The sequence below is a fragment of the Chlorocebus sabaeus genome, chromosome 21 (genome assembly GCF_047675955.1).
Source record: "Chlorocebus sabaeus isolate Y175 chromosome 21, mChlSab1.0.hap1, whole genome shotgun sequence".
NCBI lineage: Eukaryota > Metazoa > Chordata > Mammalia > Primates > Cercopithecidae > Chlorocebus > Chlorocebus sabaeus.
This window is the reverse complement of record NC_132924.1, coordinates 103,270,570-103,287,950: the sequence shown is the minus strand read 5'-3', so window position 1 is coordinate 103,287,950 and position 17,381 is coordinate 103,270,570. Positions and strand designations below refer to the sequence as shown.

At 44.4% G+C, this 17,381-nt stretch overlaps 1 protein-coding gene and 1 non-coding gene across 2 annotated transcripts in view; both read right to left on the bottom strand.

The window, feature by feature from the left end:
* Positions 1 to 4,891: 4,891 nt before the first annotated feature.
* The window catches only part of CPA4 (carboxypeptidase A4), a 31,177-nt gene continuing 18,687 nt past the window's right edge, over positions 4,892 to 17,381 (bottom strand). The window contains exons 10-11 of the mRNA XM_007982915.3: positions 17,007 to 17,091; positions 4,892 to 6,554 (exon numbers count right to left, since the gene is read on the bottom strand). Of these exons, the coding sequence (XP_007981106.1) occupies positions 6,367 to 6,554; positions 17,007 to 17,091 (273 nt within the window). The 3' untranslated portion in view covers positions 4,892 to 6,366. The remainder of the gene's footprint in view (positions 6,555 to 17,006; positions 17,092 to 17,381) is intronic.
* On the bottom strand, positions 9,656 to 9,759 carry LOC119626348 (small nucleolar RNA U13). The gene has a single exon (XR_005242525.1). It is a non-coding gene; the product is annotated as a small nucleolar RNA U13 (small nucleolar RNA).

The following is a 17,381-nucleotide window of genomic DNA, read 5'->3' as shown; positions in this document are numbered from 1 at the left end:
GGCTTACAGGTGTGAACCGCCAGGCTCAGCTGAGAATAATTCTTTTATTTTTTAATTTTTTTTTTTTTAATTTCACTTTAAGTTCCAGGGTACATGTGCAGAACATGCAGGTTTGTTGCACAGGTAAACGTGTGCCAGCTGAGAATAATTCTAACACATACCAAGAGCTTCTACTGCCAGGTAAATATCTGAACGCTTTAATATTCACTTAGTTAATTCTCTTGATAAGTCATTGCAGATACTGTCGTTATTCTTCTAAAGATGAGAAACTGAGGAGCCCAGAGGTTATCTCATGGGCCAAAGTCATATGGGTTGGTGAAAAAGTTGGTCCATTCCATGGCTTCCCACCACCTGTGACCCAGAATACAGAAGTGGCTATGGTCTGCTCCCTGCCTCCCGGGGGCTGCAGTCCAATGAAGGGCTCTGGTGTCAACTGGACAACAGCTAATCCAAAAGATATCCCTCATTCTGTCGGCTACTTCACAAAGATCTTCTTTTGGTCCCCAAGAGAATTGGGTGCAAGACCTGGAGATGGCTAGGAGAAACCCCTCCTCCCCAGTACTGCAAAAAAGAGAACTCAAGACATTTTTCCCCATTATTGATAGATTATACTTTTTCCATCCTCATTGATGTCTTACTGGTGGAAAATTCCCTACAGACTGATTTGATGAGGTATGAAAGCCTTTCAGACTTAAATGTGCTTCAGAAATGTAAGTCGCTACCAGGCATGGTGGCTCATGCCTATAATCCCAGCACTTCGGGAGGCCAAGGCAGGAGGATCACTTGAGCCCAGGAGTTTCAGACCAGTCTGGGCAACATGGAAAGACCCCATCTCTACAAACGATTTTTTTTTTTTTTTAATTAGCCTAGCTACTCCAGAGGCTGAGGTAGGAGAATTGCTCGAGCCTAGGAAGTCAAGGCTGCAGTGAGCTGTGGTTGTGCCACCGCATTCCAGTCTAAGTGACAGAGGGGAGATCCTGTCTCAAAATAAAAAATCTAGCCCACCTCTTTCACATGTTTTGGGGAAGTAAACAAAGAATACAAAGAATAAAGTTAAGAATAGTTTATATTACTATCTTCCCTAGCTTTCCAAATCTAGACAGGCTCCCCTAACACCCATCATTCTCCTGACAGCAGTCTGTTTTCTTTTATTTATAGCAGCTCTCCTCACCCAAATTAGCTTCTTAATTTAGTTACTTGAGTACTTTACTTGAGTACTTCCAACTACAGTGAAATTTCATGCAATAACAGATTTTGTCTTCTTGTTTGCAATAATAAAATAATAACACTGTTTCAAGAGCCAGGTGTCGTGGCTCGTGCCTGTAATCCCAGCATTTTGGGAGGCTGAGGTGGGAGGATGACTGGAGCCCAGGAATTTAAGGCTACAGTGAGCTATGATTGCCCCACTGGACTCCAGCCTTGGTGACAGAGCCAGACCCTGCCTCTAAAAAAAGGAAAAAAAACTGTCTCTGGCATGTAGTAGGTACTCAATAAATCCATGTTGAAGAGTACAATTTTTGTTTAAAATTAGTATCTTTATAAACATTTTTAAAATTGTTTTTCAAGTCCATAGAAATAGATTAATTACAACCCATGGTTAGTGGCACACCCTTCATTGATCTATGCATGGTCCTCCTTTTTTTTTTTTTTTTTTTTTTTGAGACAGAGTCTCGCTCTGTCACCCAGGCTGGCGTGCAGTGGCGCGATGTCTGCTCACTGCAAGCTCTGCCTCCTGGGTTCACGCCGTTCTCCTACCTCAGCCTCCCGAGTAGCTGGGACTACAGGCGCCTGCCACCACGCCTGGCTAATATTTTTTTTGTAATTTTTTAGTAGAGACGGAGTTTAACTGTGTTAGCAAAGATGGTCTCGATCTCCTGACCTTGTGATCTGCCCACCTCGGCTTCCCAAAGTGCTGGGATTACAGGCGTGAGCCACCGCGCCCAGCCGCATGGTCCTCTCTTAATTATTTATTTAGCTACTTAATTAGGTTTTTTATAAAAAATCATATAATAGGCTGAGTGCAGTGGCTCACACCTGTAATCCCAGCACTTTGGGAGGCCAAGGCAGGAGAATTACTTGAGGCCAAGACTTCAAGACCGACCTAAGCTACATAGGGAGACCCTTATCGCTACTTCAAAAAAAAAACAAAAAAACAAAAAAAAAACCCACGTAATAAACACCTGAAAAAAAACAGAATCTAAAACAAAAGCTAAGGTTCATCCTCTAACCACAGGGCCCTGTCTCTCTCTCATCCTTTACCTCTCTCCATTTGAAGGAATCATCATTCAGGAATCCCAGGTTCTTCATTTCCTGTGGTCTTAGTCTCCCTAGAAGCAGAACCCGAGATGGAGATTCTTATGCAAGTGATATGAAGGAGGGTGGTCTCAGGAGGCGAGTGAAGGAAACAGGCAGGGCAGGAGAAAAGGCTAAGCAAAGATGACTTGCCTGAAATCGTCTGGAGCTCTAGCCCAACCCCATGGGAGCTCGGGAACATTTGTTGTGCCACAAAGTGTTGATCTCACCTTGAAGCAAAGAGCTAGCTATGTGTACTCCTGAGCCAGTCTGTCATGGGTGGACATTTGGGAGGATGGTAAAAGAAAAGACAGGTGCGCAGCCTCCTGCGTGAGGCAACCCCCATTTGGCCAAGAGCAATTCTCTAGAGAGGAACGTAGCCCTGAACATTGGCAGGCAATACTTAACAGCTGCTGAGATCTGTGCACTCAGCCAGGAAGTGGGGTCTGGACATGTCCACTATGGCTTGCTTCTCTTTTTATATAGTTTCATCAAAATTTGTATATCTTCTTTAAAAGTATGCATATTTTTTTTCCAGGTGTTTGGATCTTTCTATAAAGGAAATCATACTAAATTTTGTTTTGACTATTGTATAATAATATCTCAGTATGTGAATGTACCACACTTTTTCACCCATTCTCCCACTGATGGTCTTCTGAGTTATTTTTAGGTTTTTACCATTGTGAACAATGTTCCTATGAACATTCTCATATGTCTCCTCTTGTACAATTGCAAGAATTTCTTGAGGTCATGCCTAGGGTGGAATAGCTGGATCATAAGGTGTAAACTTGAGAAGATAATGTCAAACTGTTTTTGTAAAGTAGTTTTACTAATTCAGCTGCCCACCAATAAGGTATGAGATCCTACCACTCACATCCTCTCCAACTTTTTGATTTTTGTAAATTGAATGAGTATAAAACGGCATCCCATTGCAGTCTTGATTTGCATGTCCTCAATCACTAATCATCCTTTTATATGTTGATCAGATATATCTGCTTCTTATTCTTTTTTTTTTTTTTTTTTTTTGGAGACAGGGTCTTGCTCTGTCACCAAGGCTGAAGTGCAGTGGTGGATCATAACTCACTGCAGCACTGCAGCCTCAAACTCCTGGGCTCAAGCAATCCTCCCACCTCAGCCTCCCAATTAGCTGGGGCTACAGGTGCATGCCGCCACACCCAGATAATCTTTTTCCTTTTCTTATAGAGACATTGGGGGCGGGTTCTTACTATGTTGCTGAAGCTGGTCTCAAATTCCTGGGCTCAAATGATCCTTCCACCTCAGCTTCCTGAGTAGCTGAGATTATAGGTGCTTTCACCACACCCAACTAATTTTTTATTTTTATTTTGTTTTTATTTTTGTTGAAACAAGGGTCTCACTTTGTTGCCCAGGTTGGTCTCTAACTCCTGGGCTTAGGCAATCTTCCCACCTCGGCCTCCCAGAGTGTTGAGATTACAGGCATGCACCACCGTGCATGAACTGTGCTTCCTCTTTTGCGAAATGCTTGGTCAATTTGGCGCATTTTTCTATTGGCTTATCCGTGCTTTCTTTATTGATTTGTTGAAGTTCTTCATGCATTCTTTGTCTGTTGTGTGTATTAGGAATATGGTGAACATCCTCTCTTGGCCTTTAACTTGTTTTCTCCCTTTCTATAGTATCTTTTAATGAACAAAAGCTCTTAATTTCATTATGGTATCTGGCATTTATGTCTTGTTTAAGCAATCTTTCCCTTGGCCGGGTGTGGTGGCTTACACCTGTAATCCCAGCACTTTGGGAGGCCAAGGTAGGAGGATTGCTTGAGACCTGGAGTTCAAGACCAGCCTGGGCAACATAGCAAGGCCCCATCTCTCTATAGAAAGAAATAATAATAAAATTTTAAAATTAATCTTTCCCTTAAGGAATCTGAAGGATAATCTCAATCCAAGGGGAGTGACCACAATTAGGCCCAGGTTACAGGCCAGCCACAGAGGCAAGCTTGGTTATGCTCACCAAGGCACGGCCCTGTCTGAGGCAGCCCTAACCAGCCAGCACAAGTGACCAGCTGGCTGACTGGCAGGTGTGCTCTGGCTACAGAGCTGGATATATTATGCTATTAGAGCTGGGTGCTGTTAAAAATTCTAATCATAGACTTTAATTAACTTTCCTTGCTCTGACGCCCGCTCACTAAGCAACCTTCTGATTATAATTTGGCTTCCCATGTATCTTGCCTACAGGGAGAGAATGTACTGCTCAGGCCGACGTGAGGATCCAATCCACTCAACAGTTACATGCCATGATGTAAATTAATAAATTCGCATTCTGATTTTATCATCTGCCTCATCTGAGGTCTATAGGCGTGAGTCAGCATCCCCTAGTTTAATCAACATGGACACTGAGACTATCAAGCTTTTGAGCTGAAAAGCTAAGAACTAGACCCAGGACCACAGTGAAATCACCAAGGTAACATTGCCCTGGAGGCCCCTTGGCCTGATGAAGGAGGACTTCTTACGTGTCATGCAATACAGACAGGGATTAAAGTCGACTTCTGACATTATAAAGAGTTGCATATTCAAAACCATGGCTTGGTTCTATTCAGGTGAAGGCAAAGAATAGGAGATGATCATGAAACTCACATTGAATATTTATTGGCTTATAAGCACACACCAGATGCTGTACAAATCCTAGGGAGGAGATTAAGGTTTACAGAAATGTTTGGAAAAAGTGAAAAAACAAAAACAAAACAACAACAACAAAAGGACAGATGGTATGTGCTGAGGTGAAATGAAACAAGAGGCAGCTGGTTGGTGAATTCTTGCTCTACTTAGGGACTCGCGGTCCAGGATACAAAACAGACAGACACACACAGACACACAAACCAGGACAAGGAAACACAGGATACACCACAGCACAAACGGAAATGTGCCAGGGCAGTGAGATTGTCCAGGCTGGAGGAGTGATTTAGGACCTGTAAGATGAGGCCTAGATCTTTGAAGTGAGTTCAAAAGGCAAAGAGAAGGTGAGCCCATTAGGACAGATGGGGATAATCTCACCATCCTGCAATTTAGATGGTCACTTCACCCAGCCTTCCTGGGTGAGCAGTACCTACAGTGACACAGATCCCCTCCCGCCATCCTGGTCACACTGAATAATAAAGGGAGGAGAGGGGTAAGAACTGTAGTACGTAGAAATTCTCAGCGCAGTGAAGGGAAGTGAACTTTTACTTTGTATTCAGGCCTAAAAAAGGAGGGGAGAGGCCCAGCGCGGCGGCTCATGTCTGTAATCCCAGCACTTTGGGAGGCTGAGGCAGGCAGATCACCTGAGGTCGGGAGTTTGAGACCAGCCTGACCAACATGGAGAAATCCTGTCTCTACTAAAAACACAAAATTAACCGGGCATGGTAGCATGCGCCTGTAATCCCAGCTACTCGGGAGGCTGAGGTAGGAGAATTGCTTGATCCCAGGAGGCAGAGGTTGCGGTGAACCAAGATCAAGCCATTGCACTCCAGCCTGGGCAACAAGAGCAAAACTCTGTCTCAAAAAAAAAAAAAAGAAAAGACAGGAGGGAGGGAAGAGACCTTCACTGATACCCCTATGAGATTTGCTGCTCAAAGGAAAATATTTTCCAGGAAGACTGAGAGAAATTAAAGGAAATTCTATGTCATCTTTGAGACCCACCTGAAGACAAGCAGTGTCTCCCACAGTGCCACCAGAGCAAGGTCATTGGCTTGGCTAGATGTGGATGAGGCTAGAGAATCATCTCAGATTTTCTTTGGTTCTAAAAATGAGGTAGAGAGAGACATGCCGCCCCGGAAGGGGTGATGCTAAGTGCAGCTGCCCAGCCAGCAGGGTGGAAGGAGAGACAGACAAAAGGCTCATCAAAAACAGCGGGACCAAAATTGAGCAGGCTGGCAGAACCACTCCTTGCAGGGACACCGCCAGCACACAAGACTCCAGGGAGCTGGCTGGAAAGGGGCAGGCCTGTGTGCTCTACAAACCCAGAGGGCTCTGACTCACACGGGAAGGAATGGCCTCCTTTAACAGTGGCCTCAGTGGGTGCACGTGTGGGTACAAATGAATGTAGACAGAGCGGGGCCGTCGCCTAGTAAAGGTTGTCCCGCACATGCTCCATGATGGTCTTCAGCCCCAGCCAGGTCTCCTCCGCAGTGGGGATGATCTGGTTAGCTGGCAGGAGGAAGCCATAGGTCCCGGTATCTCTCAACTCAAATGTGAATGCAAATTTGATGCCATTATCATACGCCCAGTCGATGCTGCTCCCACTAGCTGGATCTGTAAGTCGGAGGACAAAACACTCTTGAAGCCCAGTTCCCTCCTGGGTTAGATGGGAAGGGGCCAAGAACTCTGCCTGCCTGGGGTTCCTTCAGGAATCCAGAGTTTGATCCTTAAGTCGTCAGTCCAAATCATCAGCCTGATCCCTATGTCTCAGACCATCCTGCATTGGCCTGAGGTGCATGCTGGTCTCAAACCAAGAGATCTGAAACCCTTACTCCCGCCTTATTACTAACTTACTGTGTCCGTCCTGTTGGTCCCTCAAAACCAATCTCTAGAGAGAGAGAGTATAGCAGGCTTCCTCCAAGGTAGCTCTAATGATACTTGGATCCTAGAAGTCAAGTCTTTGTGCAGCTCCCTCCTACATTAAATAGGGCTGACCTCACCAGTGTAACTGACAGGATGCTGCAGAAATGAAGCCGTGTGACTTTCAAGGCCAGGTCATAAAAGACACTGTGGCTTCTGCCTTGCTGTCTCTTGGATTACTCACTCTGGATAAGCCAGTTGTCATTTGGTTTTGTAAGGACATTCAAGTAGGCCTCTACAGAGGTTCATGGTAGTGAGGAACTGAAGTAGTGAATGAAAAATGCAAGCTGATATGGTTTGGCTGTGTCCCCACCCAAATCTCATCTTGAATTGTAGCTCCCATAATTCTCATGCATTATGGGAGGGACCCAGTGGGAGATAACTGAATCATGGGGGTGGTTCCCCCATACAGTTCTTGTGGTAGTGAGTAAGTCTCATGAGATCTGATGGTTTTATAAGGGGAAACCCCTTTTGCTTGGTTCTCATTTGCTGTTTGCCTGCTGCCATGTAAGACATGCCTTTTGCCTTCTGCCATGATTGTGAAGCCTCACCAGCCACGTGGAACTGCAAGTTCATTAAACCTCTTTTCCTTTATAAATTACCCAGTCCCAGGTATGTCTTTATCAGCAGTGTGAAAATGGACTAATACACAAGTCTTAGGTTGACTGTGACCCTGGAAGGCATCTTGACTGCAGCCTCATGAAGGATCCTGAGCCAGAGCCATCTAGCCAAACCACTGAATTTCTGCCCTGCAGAAACTGTAAGAAAAAGTATGTTGATTGTTTTAAGCTGCTAAGTTTTAGGATTTTTTTTTTTTAACATTACAAAAGATAATGGATACAGAGAAGGCAGCACAGACCTTGGGACTTCCCTTCACCAAAAGTCTTATGAAAGGCAAGAGGCCCATTTTTCTGCTTCTTCCCAAACTCTACTAGCTCAGAAATTGCCTAAGAGTGCAAAATATAGATAATTATTTTCTTGTTTCTTTTTGAGACAAGGTCTCACTCTGACACCCAGGCTGGAGTGCAGTGGCATAATCACAGCTTATTGCAGCCTTGATCTCCTAGGCTCAAGTGATCCTCCCACCTCAGTGTCCCAAGTAGCTGGGACTGCAGGCACATACCACTATGCCTGCATAGTGTATGTAAATAGATACAAATTTATCTATTTGTAGAGATGGGGTCTTACTATGTTGCCCAGGCTGGCCTCAAACTCCTGGACTCAAGTGATCATCCCACCTCAGCCTCCCAAGGTGCTGGGATTAAAGGTGTGAATCCCACGCCTGGCCTGGATGACATTAAATAATAAATCAATGTCAATAGCAGCTACCATTTGTTGAGCATCTATCAGGAGCCAGGTATCATATGAGACACTGCATATTTATGATCTCCTAATCTTTAAAAACTCAGTGAAGTAGGTTTTATTGTCCTTGTTTTACAGATGAGGCAATCCAAGCTCAGAATGGATAATTCACCTAAGGAAATACAGATGGAAAATGGCGGAGCTGCAATCTAAACCCAAGTCCATCTGATAATAAAGCCCAGGCTCTCCTCAACCAGTGAGTATAAAACAAGCCTGTTACCTGGAAATATGGGTCTTTTGGCTTTTCTGTGGTTCCTGAGAGCTGTGTGATTCCTGAATAGCATTTGTGATTTTTCTAGGGATGCTTCCAGTGAGACGCCATGCTCCCTCCCTGTGTGGAGGGAGCCTTTCTCTACCTTGAGAAAATACTGAATGAAAAGCAATAGTACCAGAAGTTTCTAGAAGTTACTTATATGGCAAGTCCAAGTATTTGAGAACACATTTGAGATTCAGGAAGGAGGCAAAAAGGCTTCTGCCGAGCAGTCAAAATGACAAAGTTTGTAAACTTCACTTTATTTGGGTCCCTGCTCAAAGTCTACCTACTGTTTTAAAAAAAAAAAGGAACACGCTATTAACACTGTTCTGCACACTGTATTTTTCAATTAACAATTGGTGAGTATTCCCTTTTAGCGCACATAGATCTACCTCATTCGCTTAAGGACTGTGTAGTGCTGCATTGTGTGAACGCACCAAATGGTATTTATCCTGCATTCTCTATACAGACATTTTAGACACTTACAAGGGTTGGGGCTCAGAAAGTGATACTCCAAAGACTGATGTTTTGACATGCTGAGAGCCCTCAGAAGCCACCTCCAAATCAAGGTCCCTCTAACTTCTTATTCCCCATACCTGCCCCACTACCAAGCACAGGGAGGGACTGTCTCGGTCTTTGGAAATTTCCTCATCTGACTGAGAAAGTGTCTTTCCAAAAGAAATGCAATTGTCTTAAACAGCCTCCCTAGAGGTCTCATCAAATAACCAAGAAAGATAAAACACTAGAAGAGATGAGACTGTGAATCATCACCACACCCAGACAGACTTCATCTATTCTTCTGAGGGCAGCTCCAAGAGATTGCCTGGAGGACTTTATCTGCTTAATAAGACAACCTTTGTTCCTGTGCAACTCCACCCCTCACCTTCCTGTAATGTCTGCCTCCCACCTCCCCAATCCATACATCTCCTCCCTCCTGTATGAAAAAGGGTGTACAAGCTTCTGTGCCCCATTGGGTTATTGGGTAATCATTGTCTTGTGATTCCCCTGTGCCATGCACACTAAAATAAAATTTTTTATGCCTTTTCTCCTATCGACCTGCCTTTGGTCAGTTGATTTTTCAATGAACCTTCAGAAGGCAAAGGGGAAGTTTTCCCTTGGCCCCTATACATGTCTTCTGTGACTATAGATAATGCTGTCACGAACACCCTTTCTTCCCCCATGTCAGATGGGTAATGCACTAACATTGTAACAAGATTGGAGGAAGGCATATGTCACACATGAGCGTGAAAACCCAATCACCATGCTTACGAACTACAAAAAGTACATGGAACTGCCTTATCCATGAGTCAGATGAACCCAAAGAACTTGTTTCCCAGCCCTTCCTGGAGCAGAATCAGTGAAGAGGAGGGGAAAGGGTTGCTAGAGGCTGTTGGCCTGAAGCAATACAAGCTACTGCTGACAGTCTGGCAGGAGAAAGGAGACATAAAACTCTACAAAGCAAACACTGGAATTAAAGAAGCAAAACAGGCCAGGACCATTTAGCAGAAGGTCCAAGCAGTCCAAGATGGCAGAGTAGGCCTTTAGCATATATGAACTGGGGTGGAGAAGTCTACTTAACCATGAAGAAAGGGGCTTAAATCTCTTCTCCATGCTCCGTTTTAGAAGGCAGAAGAGTGTAAAATCTATTTTAGAATTATTTTCCTCTAAAATGGCCATCTAGGAAAAGGTCCAGCACTTGAAAGGGCAAACAAACGTTGACTGTGTACGTAGCACACACCATAACCTATGGCGTTGGATAGAGTGCTATTGTACAAAAATTGCTTGCTTTTTTTGAAAAACAAGGACAGACAAGGCCTGTAAAGAATATGGAAGATGGGCTCTTAGAAAAGGTGGACATTTTGGCGGGGCGCCGTGGCTCACGCCTGTAATCCCAGCACTTTGGGAGGCTGAGGTGGGAGACCTGAGGTCGGAAGTTCAAGACCAGACCGACCAACTTGGAGAAACCCCATCTCTACTAAAAATACAAAAATTAGCTGGGCATGGTGGCACATGCCTATAATCCCAGTGACTCGGGAGGCTGAGGCAGGAGAATCACTTGAACCCTGGAGGTGGCGGTTGCGATGAGTGGAGATCACGCCACTGCACTCCAGCCTGGGCAACAAGAGCGAAACTCCGTCTCAAAAAAAGAAAGAAAGAAAGAAAGAAAGAAAGAAAGAAAGAAAGAAAGAAAGAAAGAAAGAAAGAAAGAAAGAAAGAAAGAAAGGAAGAAAGAAAGAAAGAAAGAAAGAAAAGGTGGAAATTTTATGTCTCCTAGACAGCCCTCTAGAGAGCCTTCCTTCTCTTCTGTTGGAGGAATCCAATGAGTATCTCCCAGTTTTGTAAGTTTATGCTGCGGAGGAGAGAGAAGAATGATGCAGGAGGACAAGGCCATTATTTAAGCTGGTGTTTGACCCAAAGGCCAGGACCCTGGTGATCCCCAAAGATCTTTGGAGAGGACGTCCTCAGAGGGCACCTACCAAGTCTATTTTAACTGTCTTTGGCCCCTCACTCCGTTCTAATTAGGCAGAGGATGGAGAAACTCTCCAGGTGTGTTGTCTGAAGAGTTCCCACTTAGCAACACTAATATCAAGAAACCATGAATTATTAATGGATTGTTGCTGCAATTAGCAACACAAACACCAACATCATCTGATGGCATCTGAAACAGAGACAAGACTGTTGAGATGGAGTCCAGAGGAGGGCCCGGGGGTGGATGGAGAATCTTCCTGAAAGAGGGGTTCGGAAGCGAAGCCAGTTGAGGATGAGTCCAGTTGGAGGGGAGAGTGGGTGGAGAGTTGAAGAGGACAGAAACAGCAGTGAGTTTTCAGGGTTTCTCAGGGTGGATCCCCTGTTGAGACACCATTATAGAAAAGGCAATAGAGGGGAAAGAAGGGCGCGGTGGCTCACACCTGTAATCCCAGCACTTTGGGAGGCTGAGACGGGCAGACTGCTTGAGCCCAGGAATTTGAGATCAGCCTGGGCAACATAGTGAGACCCTTTCTCTACAAAAAAAAATACAAAAAATTAGCTAGGCATGTTGGTGTATGCCTGTACTACCAGCTATTCAGGAGGCTGAAGTGGGAGGATCACCTGAGTCTGGGGAAGTTGAGGCTGCAGTGAGCCAAGATTGCACCACTGCACTCCAGACTGGGTCAGAGAGTGAGACCCTATCTTATCAAATTTAGAGAGAAAAAAGGAGGGTACGACCTTAAGGGGGATCAGAGTTGCACCTGCCATGTTTATACAGACATGCATCACTTCACAATGGAGGTATGTTTTCATCGTCATGCAATGTATTTACACAAACCTAGATGGCATCGCCTCCTGCACATGTAGGCTATATGGCGTAGCCTATTGCTCCTATGCCTGCACGGCATGTTACTGTACTGAACACTGTTGGCAGCTGTAACACAATGGTGAGTATTTGTCTGTCTAAACAAATCTGAACATACAAAAGGTACAATAGGCCAGGTGCACTGACTCATGCCTGTCATCTCAACACTTTGGGAAGCTGACAAGGGAGGATTGCTTGAGCCCAGATAAACATCCCTTCAGGTATTTTCTTCTCACAGTCTACAAGATATGCTCAGCCATAAGGCGTTCACCTCCATTTCATCCTCTCCCATGCAAGCCCTATATTCAATACTCTTTCAACCTTCTCTCTCTCTTCATAGATGCTACCCCCCAAATCCCGCCACTCTTTTACCTTCATTTTTTCTTTTTCTTTTTCTTTTTTTTTTTTTTGAGACAGAGTTTTGCTCTTTTAGCCCAGGCTGGAATGCAACCTCCGCCTCCTGGGTTCAAGCGATTCTCCTGACTCAGCCTTCCAAGTAGCTGGGATTACAGGCGCACACCACAACGCCCAGCTAAAGTACTTCAGTAGAGACGGAGTTTCACTTTGTTGGCCAGGCTGGTTTCAAACTCCTGACCTCAGGTGATCCGCCCGCCTCAGCCTCCCAAAGTGGGAGGACTACAGGCGTGAGCCACCACGCCCAGCCTCAACACCAATTTTAAACCCCAACCAACACGCATGCTCTGATCTAATTAAAAGTTCTCTCACCATGTTTCACCACCTTACTTCCACTCACATAAAGGGAGCCCCAAATTAGTTTACAAATGGCAGCACATCAAAAAACCCTCCCTCCAAGCAGGATATGCCATCATTAAGGGATAACATAATGATACCCACTCTCTCCACCTAAAAGAGTTGTAGAGGCTGCCCCCTTGCCTTTGGGCACATCCTCCAAACAAACAGAATTAGTTGCTCTAATAAGAGCACTAACCCTAGCAAAAAACACACAAGTTAATTTATACATCGATTCTAAATATGCCTATAACATCATCCATTCCAATGCCCAAATTTGGAAAGAGCAGGGCTATCTCATGGCCGAGGGAACTCCTATCATTAATGGAAAACTAATCCATCATCTACAGGCAGCTTTACTTCCAGAAAAGGTTGCAGTTATCCATTGCAAAGGACATCAATCAGATAAAAGCCACATTTCTTTAGGGAACCGTGAGGCTGACTATTGAGCAAAACACGTCTCAACCAATCATCGAATTCCCCAATACCTATTTCCCCTCATACAACATATCCCCTCCTTTTATCCTAAACACCAAATACAGCAACTAGTTATGCCAGGGGCACAATTGAAACCTCCATACTGGTTCATACAAAACAAATTAGTCCCACCTAACCCTGAAAAAAACAACTCTTTTATGAGACATTCAAAATCTTTTCCATAGTAGCCATTCCCCTCTACAACATTTCATGAGTTCTCATATACACATAACCCCAGATATAAAGGAACAGTTAAAAGCCATTTCCCATCAATGCTCTATTTGCCAGAAAGCATCACCCTATTCCAACACTAAACCTCTTCTTTCCCAAACCATCAAGCCAGGGGACACCTTTCAGGACAAGACCGCAAATTAATTTTACCCATATGCCCCAGGAAGAAAGGCTCAGTTTCTTTTAGTTCCGGCTAATACCTTTTCAGGATGGGTGGAGGCTTTTTCCATCCAACAATAGAATTTCTATTGTTGCCTCCAAATTAATAACAGAAATCATCCCCAGGTTCGGGGTGCCTCTTTCTTTCCAATCTGATAATAGCCCTGAATTCATTTATCAAATTACTCAAACAATTGCACAAGCCCTGCTAATGACCTGGAAGCTACACATTCCCTATCAACCTCAATCTTCAGGAAAGGTTAAAAAAATGAGTAACATTCTAAAAAACAGCCTCACCAAGTACTCACTCCAAACACATACAAACTGGGTTACACTTTTACCTTTGGCCCTTCTAAAAATGCAGGCACTCCCACCTAAACCTCCAATGCTCAGCCCCTTTAAACTTACGTCCGAAAGACCACTCACCCCTTTTGTTCCACCTCAGAGTCAAGCCCCGCCTCTATCCACCCCTCTCATTTCCCCTTTTCTACATACCATCCGCCATTTTATTTGGGAATATGCTGACAAATGCCTGCCACAACCCGTAACCGACTCCTCTAATCCCTTCCTATAGCCAGGAGACTGGGTTCTGGTAAATGATCCCAGTCCTACCCCCAATTACCCCCCTCACACCTAAATGGAAGGGACCTTACCAGATCATCCTTACCACACCCACAGCAGCAAAACTCCAAGGACTCCCCAACTGGTTTCATTATACTTTTCTCAAGAAAACAGACTTCCCTTCACCACATACCCAAACAACCAAGTCTAAAACCCCTTCAGCCTTTTCTTATGTCTCCATAGGACCCACTTCCCTTCACCTCACCCGAATCCCAAAAAAAAAGGAAGAGAAATCCACGTAAGCCACTTACGTCTCTTTCTCTCCCAAACTTTTCATCGCTTCCTAACCAACCTCATTACAGCCCTTCAGTGGTACCCTTACAAAATTCCCATTCTACATCCTGATCAGCTCCTTACTGTGTTGTGGGACCTATGGCTTCAAGGAACTTTCCGGGACTTTACTCCTACCCAAATAACTTTCTTCTCTTTTTGCTCGTTTCTTTCAATATAAATTCCCTAATCACATCAACCTCACCAATACAACCACTCCTCGCTGCTCTCAAACTAGAACTCTCTATAAACCTTACACGATCCCTCTTGCTGCAAGCTAACTGTTCCTTTGCTCCGGAATTCTGAATGTGCTTATCACTGTCTTCCTCAGCTTACACAGCCCTTCCTACACCCCTTCATGACCTTTTAACAGGAAACATAACCTAATTTATAAACTCCAAAAAGGAGCTTCCTTTTTTAAAAGAGCTGACACCCTGGTCAGCGATTTTCCCAATTCCAGGGCCAATCAGGCCAACAAATTATTTCAAACCTATTACAACTCCCTACAACACCTCAAGCCCCAAGGCCCTCCCATTAAAGGGCCCATAACTAAACACACCCACCTTTTACTACAAGCCTCACTTTGCTTTTCAGCCTCTGAGGAAAATTTTCCTGTAGGATCCTTAACACCTAACCAATGCAACCACACTATCATTATTAAAAACCCCTCTGACCATCAAACTAATGAAGTTGACTACCAAGGATCACCAGAAGCAAATGGAGCATTTCTGCAACCAGCTCATTTTACAGCCTCTCCCTCAACTAATGCCTCCGGCCCAACTTGTGTTGTCCCTGGTGCTCACCTTTTTCCATGGTTGTATATCAATGGTGCAACGTCCAACTGCATATTGTGTAAAAAATAACTCTTCCTATATCTCTACTATAGTGGGTGCCTCCCTGGCCTCCTCCTTGTCTACCTGGAGTAATGAACCACAGGAAAGGAACAGTACCCTATCTTTAATTCACTTGTTTTCTTTCCATATCTCCATCTGTATTTACAATGAAGGCTTGTTCTTTTGGTGTGGCACCAACACATGTCTTTGTCTCCCCACCAACTAAACTGGAACCTGTGCCCTAGTTTATCTTTCTCCCTCCACTAAACTAGTTCCTCCTAATCAAACTTTACCCATTCCATCTGTCCGATAGGTTTTAAAAAAGAGGGCCATCCACGTCATTCCTTTGATGGTGGCCTGTAAGTATAACCTCTATACTTGGATTGGGAGCAGGCAGACTTTAAAAAACTCTTTCAACAGAACTACAGGGTTCTTTTAAAAATATAGCCCAAAGCCTTATAAAAGCCTAAGACCAACTAGACTCCTTAGCTGGAGTAGTCCTCCCAAATAAATGGGGATTAAATCTTATAACAGCTGAAAAAGGGGGCCTCTGCCTCTCATTGGGTGAGAAATGTTGCTTCTATCTCAACCAATCAGGCATAGTAAGAAACACTGCTGAAAAACTTTTAAAAAGGGCTAAAAAGCTAAAGAACAGCAAAACAAACAAATAAATTATTGGTTTGGAAACAAAATCATAACACAGGCCATCCCATTCCTGGGCTCCCTCCTAATAATATGCCTAGGACTAATGTTCTTACCCTGCCTAATCAACCTTTTTCAAAGATATTGAAATGACAGAATCATGCCTATCTCACAGACTACTACCCAAAAGCATCTACAGATAGCATTACTCCTACAGTCAATCCGAGACCAAAAAACTCTCCATGCTCCCCTCAGCAGGAAATAGCCAAAAAATAAAAATAAAAAACCCCGCCCTTCATCCTTTTATAATTATAAGGTCTGGATTGACAGAGCAGGAGCATCACCATCATGGGCAAACACCACTATTTTAAGTTCCCCTTGATTAAAAATCAGCCCCAAACATCAGCCTAATGGGTAATGTCAACATGCCCAGAAACATTCCAACTCTAAGATAAACCTCCCCTCCGACCAGATATTCCAACCCTGAAATAAAACTCTCCTTCACACAGAAACATTCTGAGCCTGCAATAAGCTCCCCCTCCCTAAATCCTTAAATACCCTTAGTCTGTAAGAGAGAACACTCCTGACCGAAATCAGCCAGAAGCCCCTCTCAGGTTTATTCCCAGAATAAACCTGTCTTTGACTGTTATGCTGCTTTTCATGTTTCTTTCCTCTTTTTTAACTCTTACAAGAAGAGGGCTTGTGCAGGAAAACTCCTTGTTATAGTAACCATCAGATCTCGTGAGATTTACTCACTATCATGAGAACAGCACAGGAAAGACCTGCCCCCGTGATTCAATTACCTCCCACCAGGTCCCTCCCACAATATGTGGGAATTCAAGATGAGATTTGAGTGGGGACATGGCCAAACCATATCAGATGGGGTCTTGCTATGTTGTCCAGGCTCAATGTTTGTTCATCTCCTTTAGGAAGATGAGGGAGTCTCCCCCAACTCCATTACCACCATCAGTTTACCAATTGAAAGGTGGGTTTCTCTTGAAAATGGAGGGATGGGCATGAGGAATTTTTGATATGATGTTGATGAAGGGGACTGCATGCAACAGCTGTCACCACACAGGCATGACGTAGTTCAGTCTATTACTCACAACAAAAACAATCAGATGGCAAGTAAGTCTAACAGCTCTCCTCCCATTCCATTTCAAGTTTCCTCTCAAAGTGCTTTCTAAGTAACTCATAAATAAGTGAGTACTTACAGACAGTGGTGCAGGTGGGACCCACTTGGTACTCAGTGCCCGACACAGAAGCCAGAGCTTTGGCCGCACGCCTCGCCACCTTGTCCTGGGAAGGGGGAACGTGGAGTGAGAAAAAAATGGATCCTGGAGCTTGACCTTCCTCAGCTGCTCTGCTCTGGGATGGTTTGGAAGATTCTCAGCCCCTCTCCTGATTTCCTTTCTGGTCCCTTCTTTCCCCTTCACCCAGTGCCAAGGCCCAACTGTAAACTGAGGGAGGTGGCATGGTTCCTTCAACTCCTTCTCCCACCACACACCCAGTTTTTGACTCCCAGTTTGGGGGAGGAGATGAGGAGGGAAGTGGAAGCCTGTGCATTATGTACTTAGATTGGAAGAGAT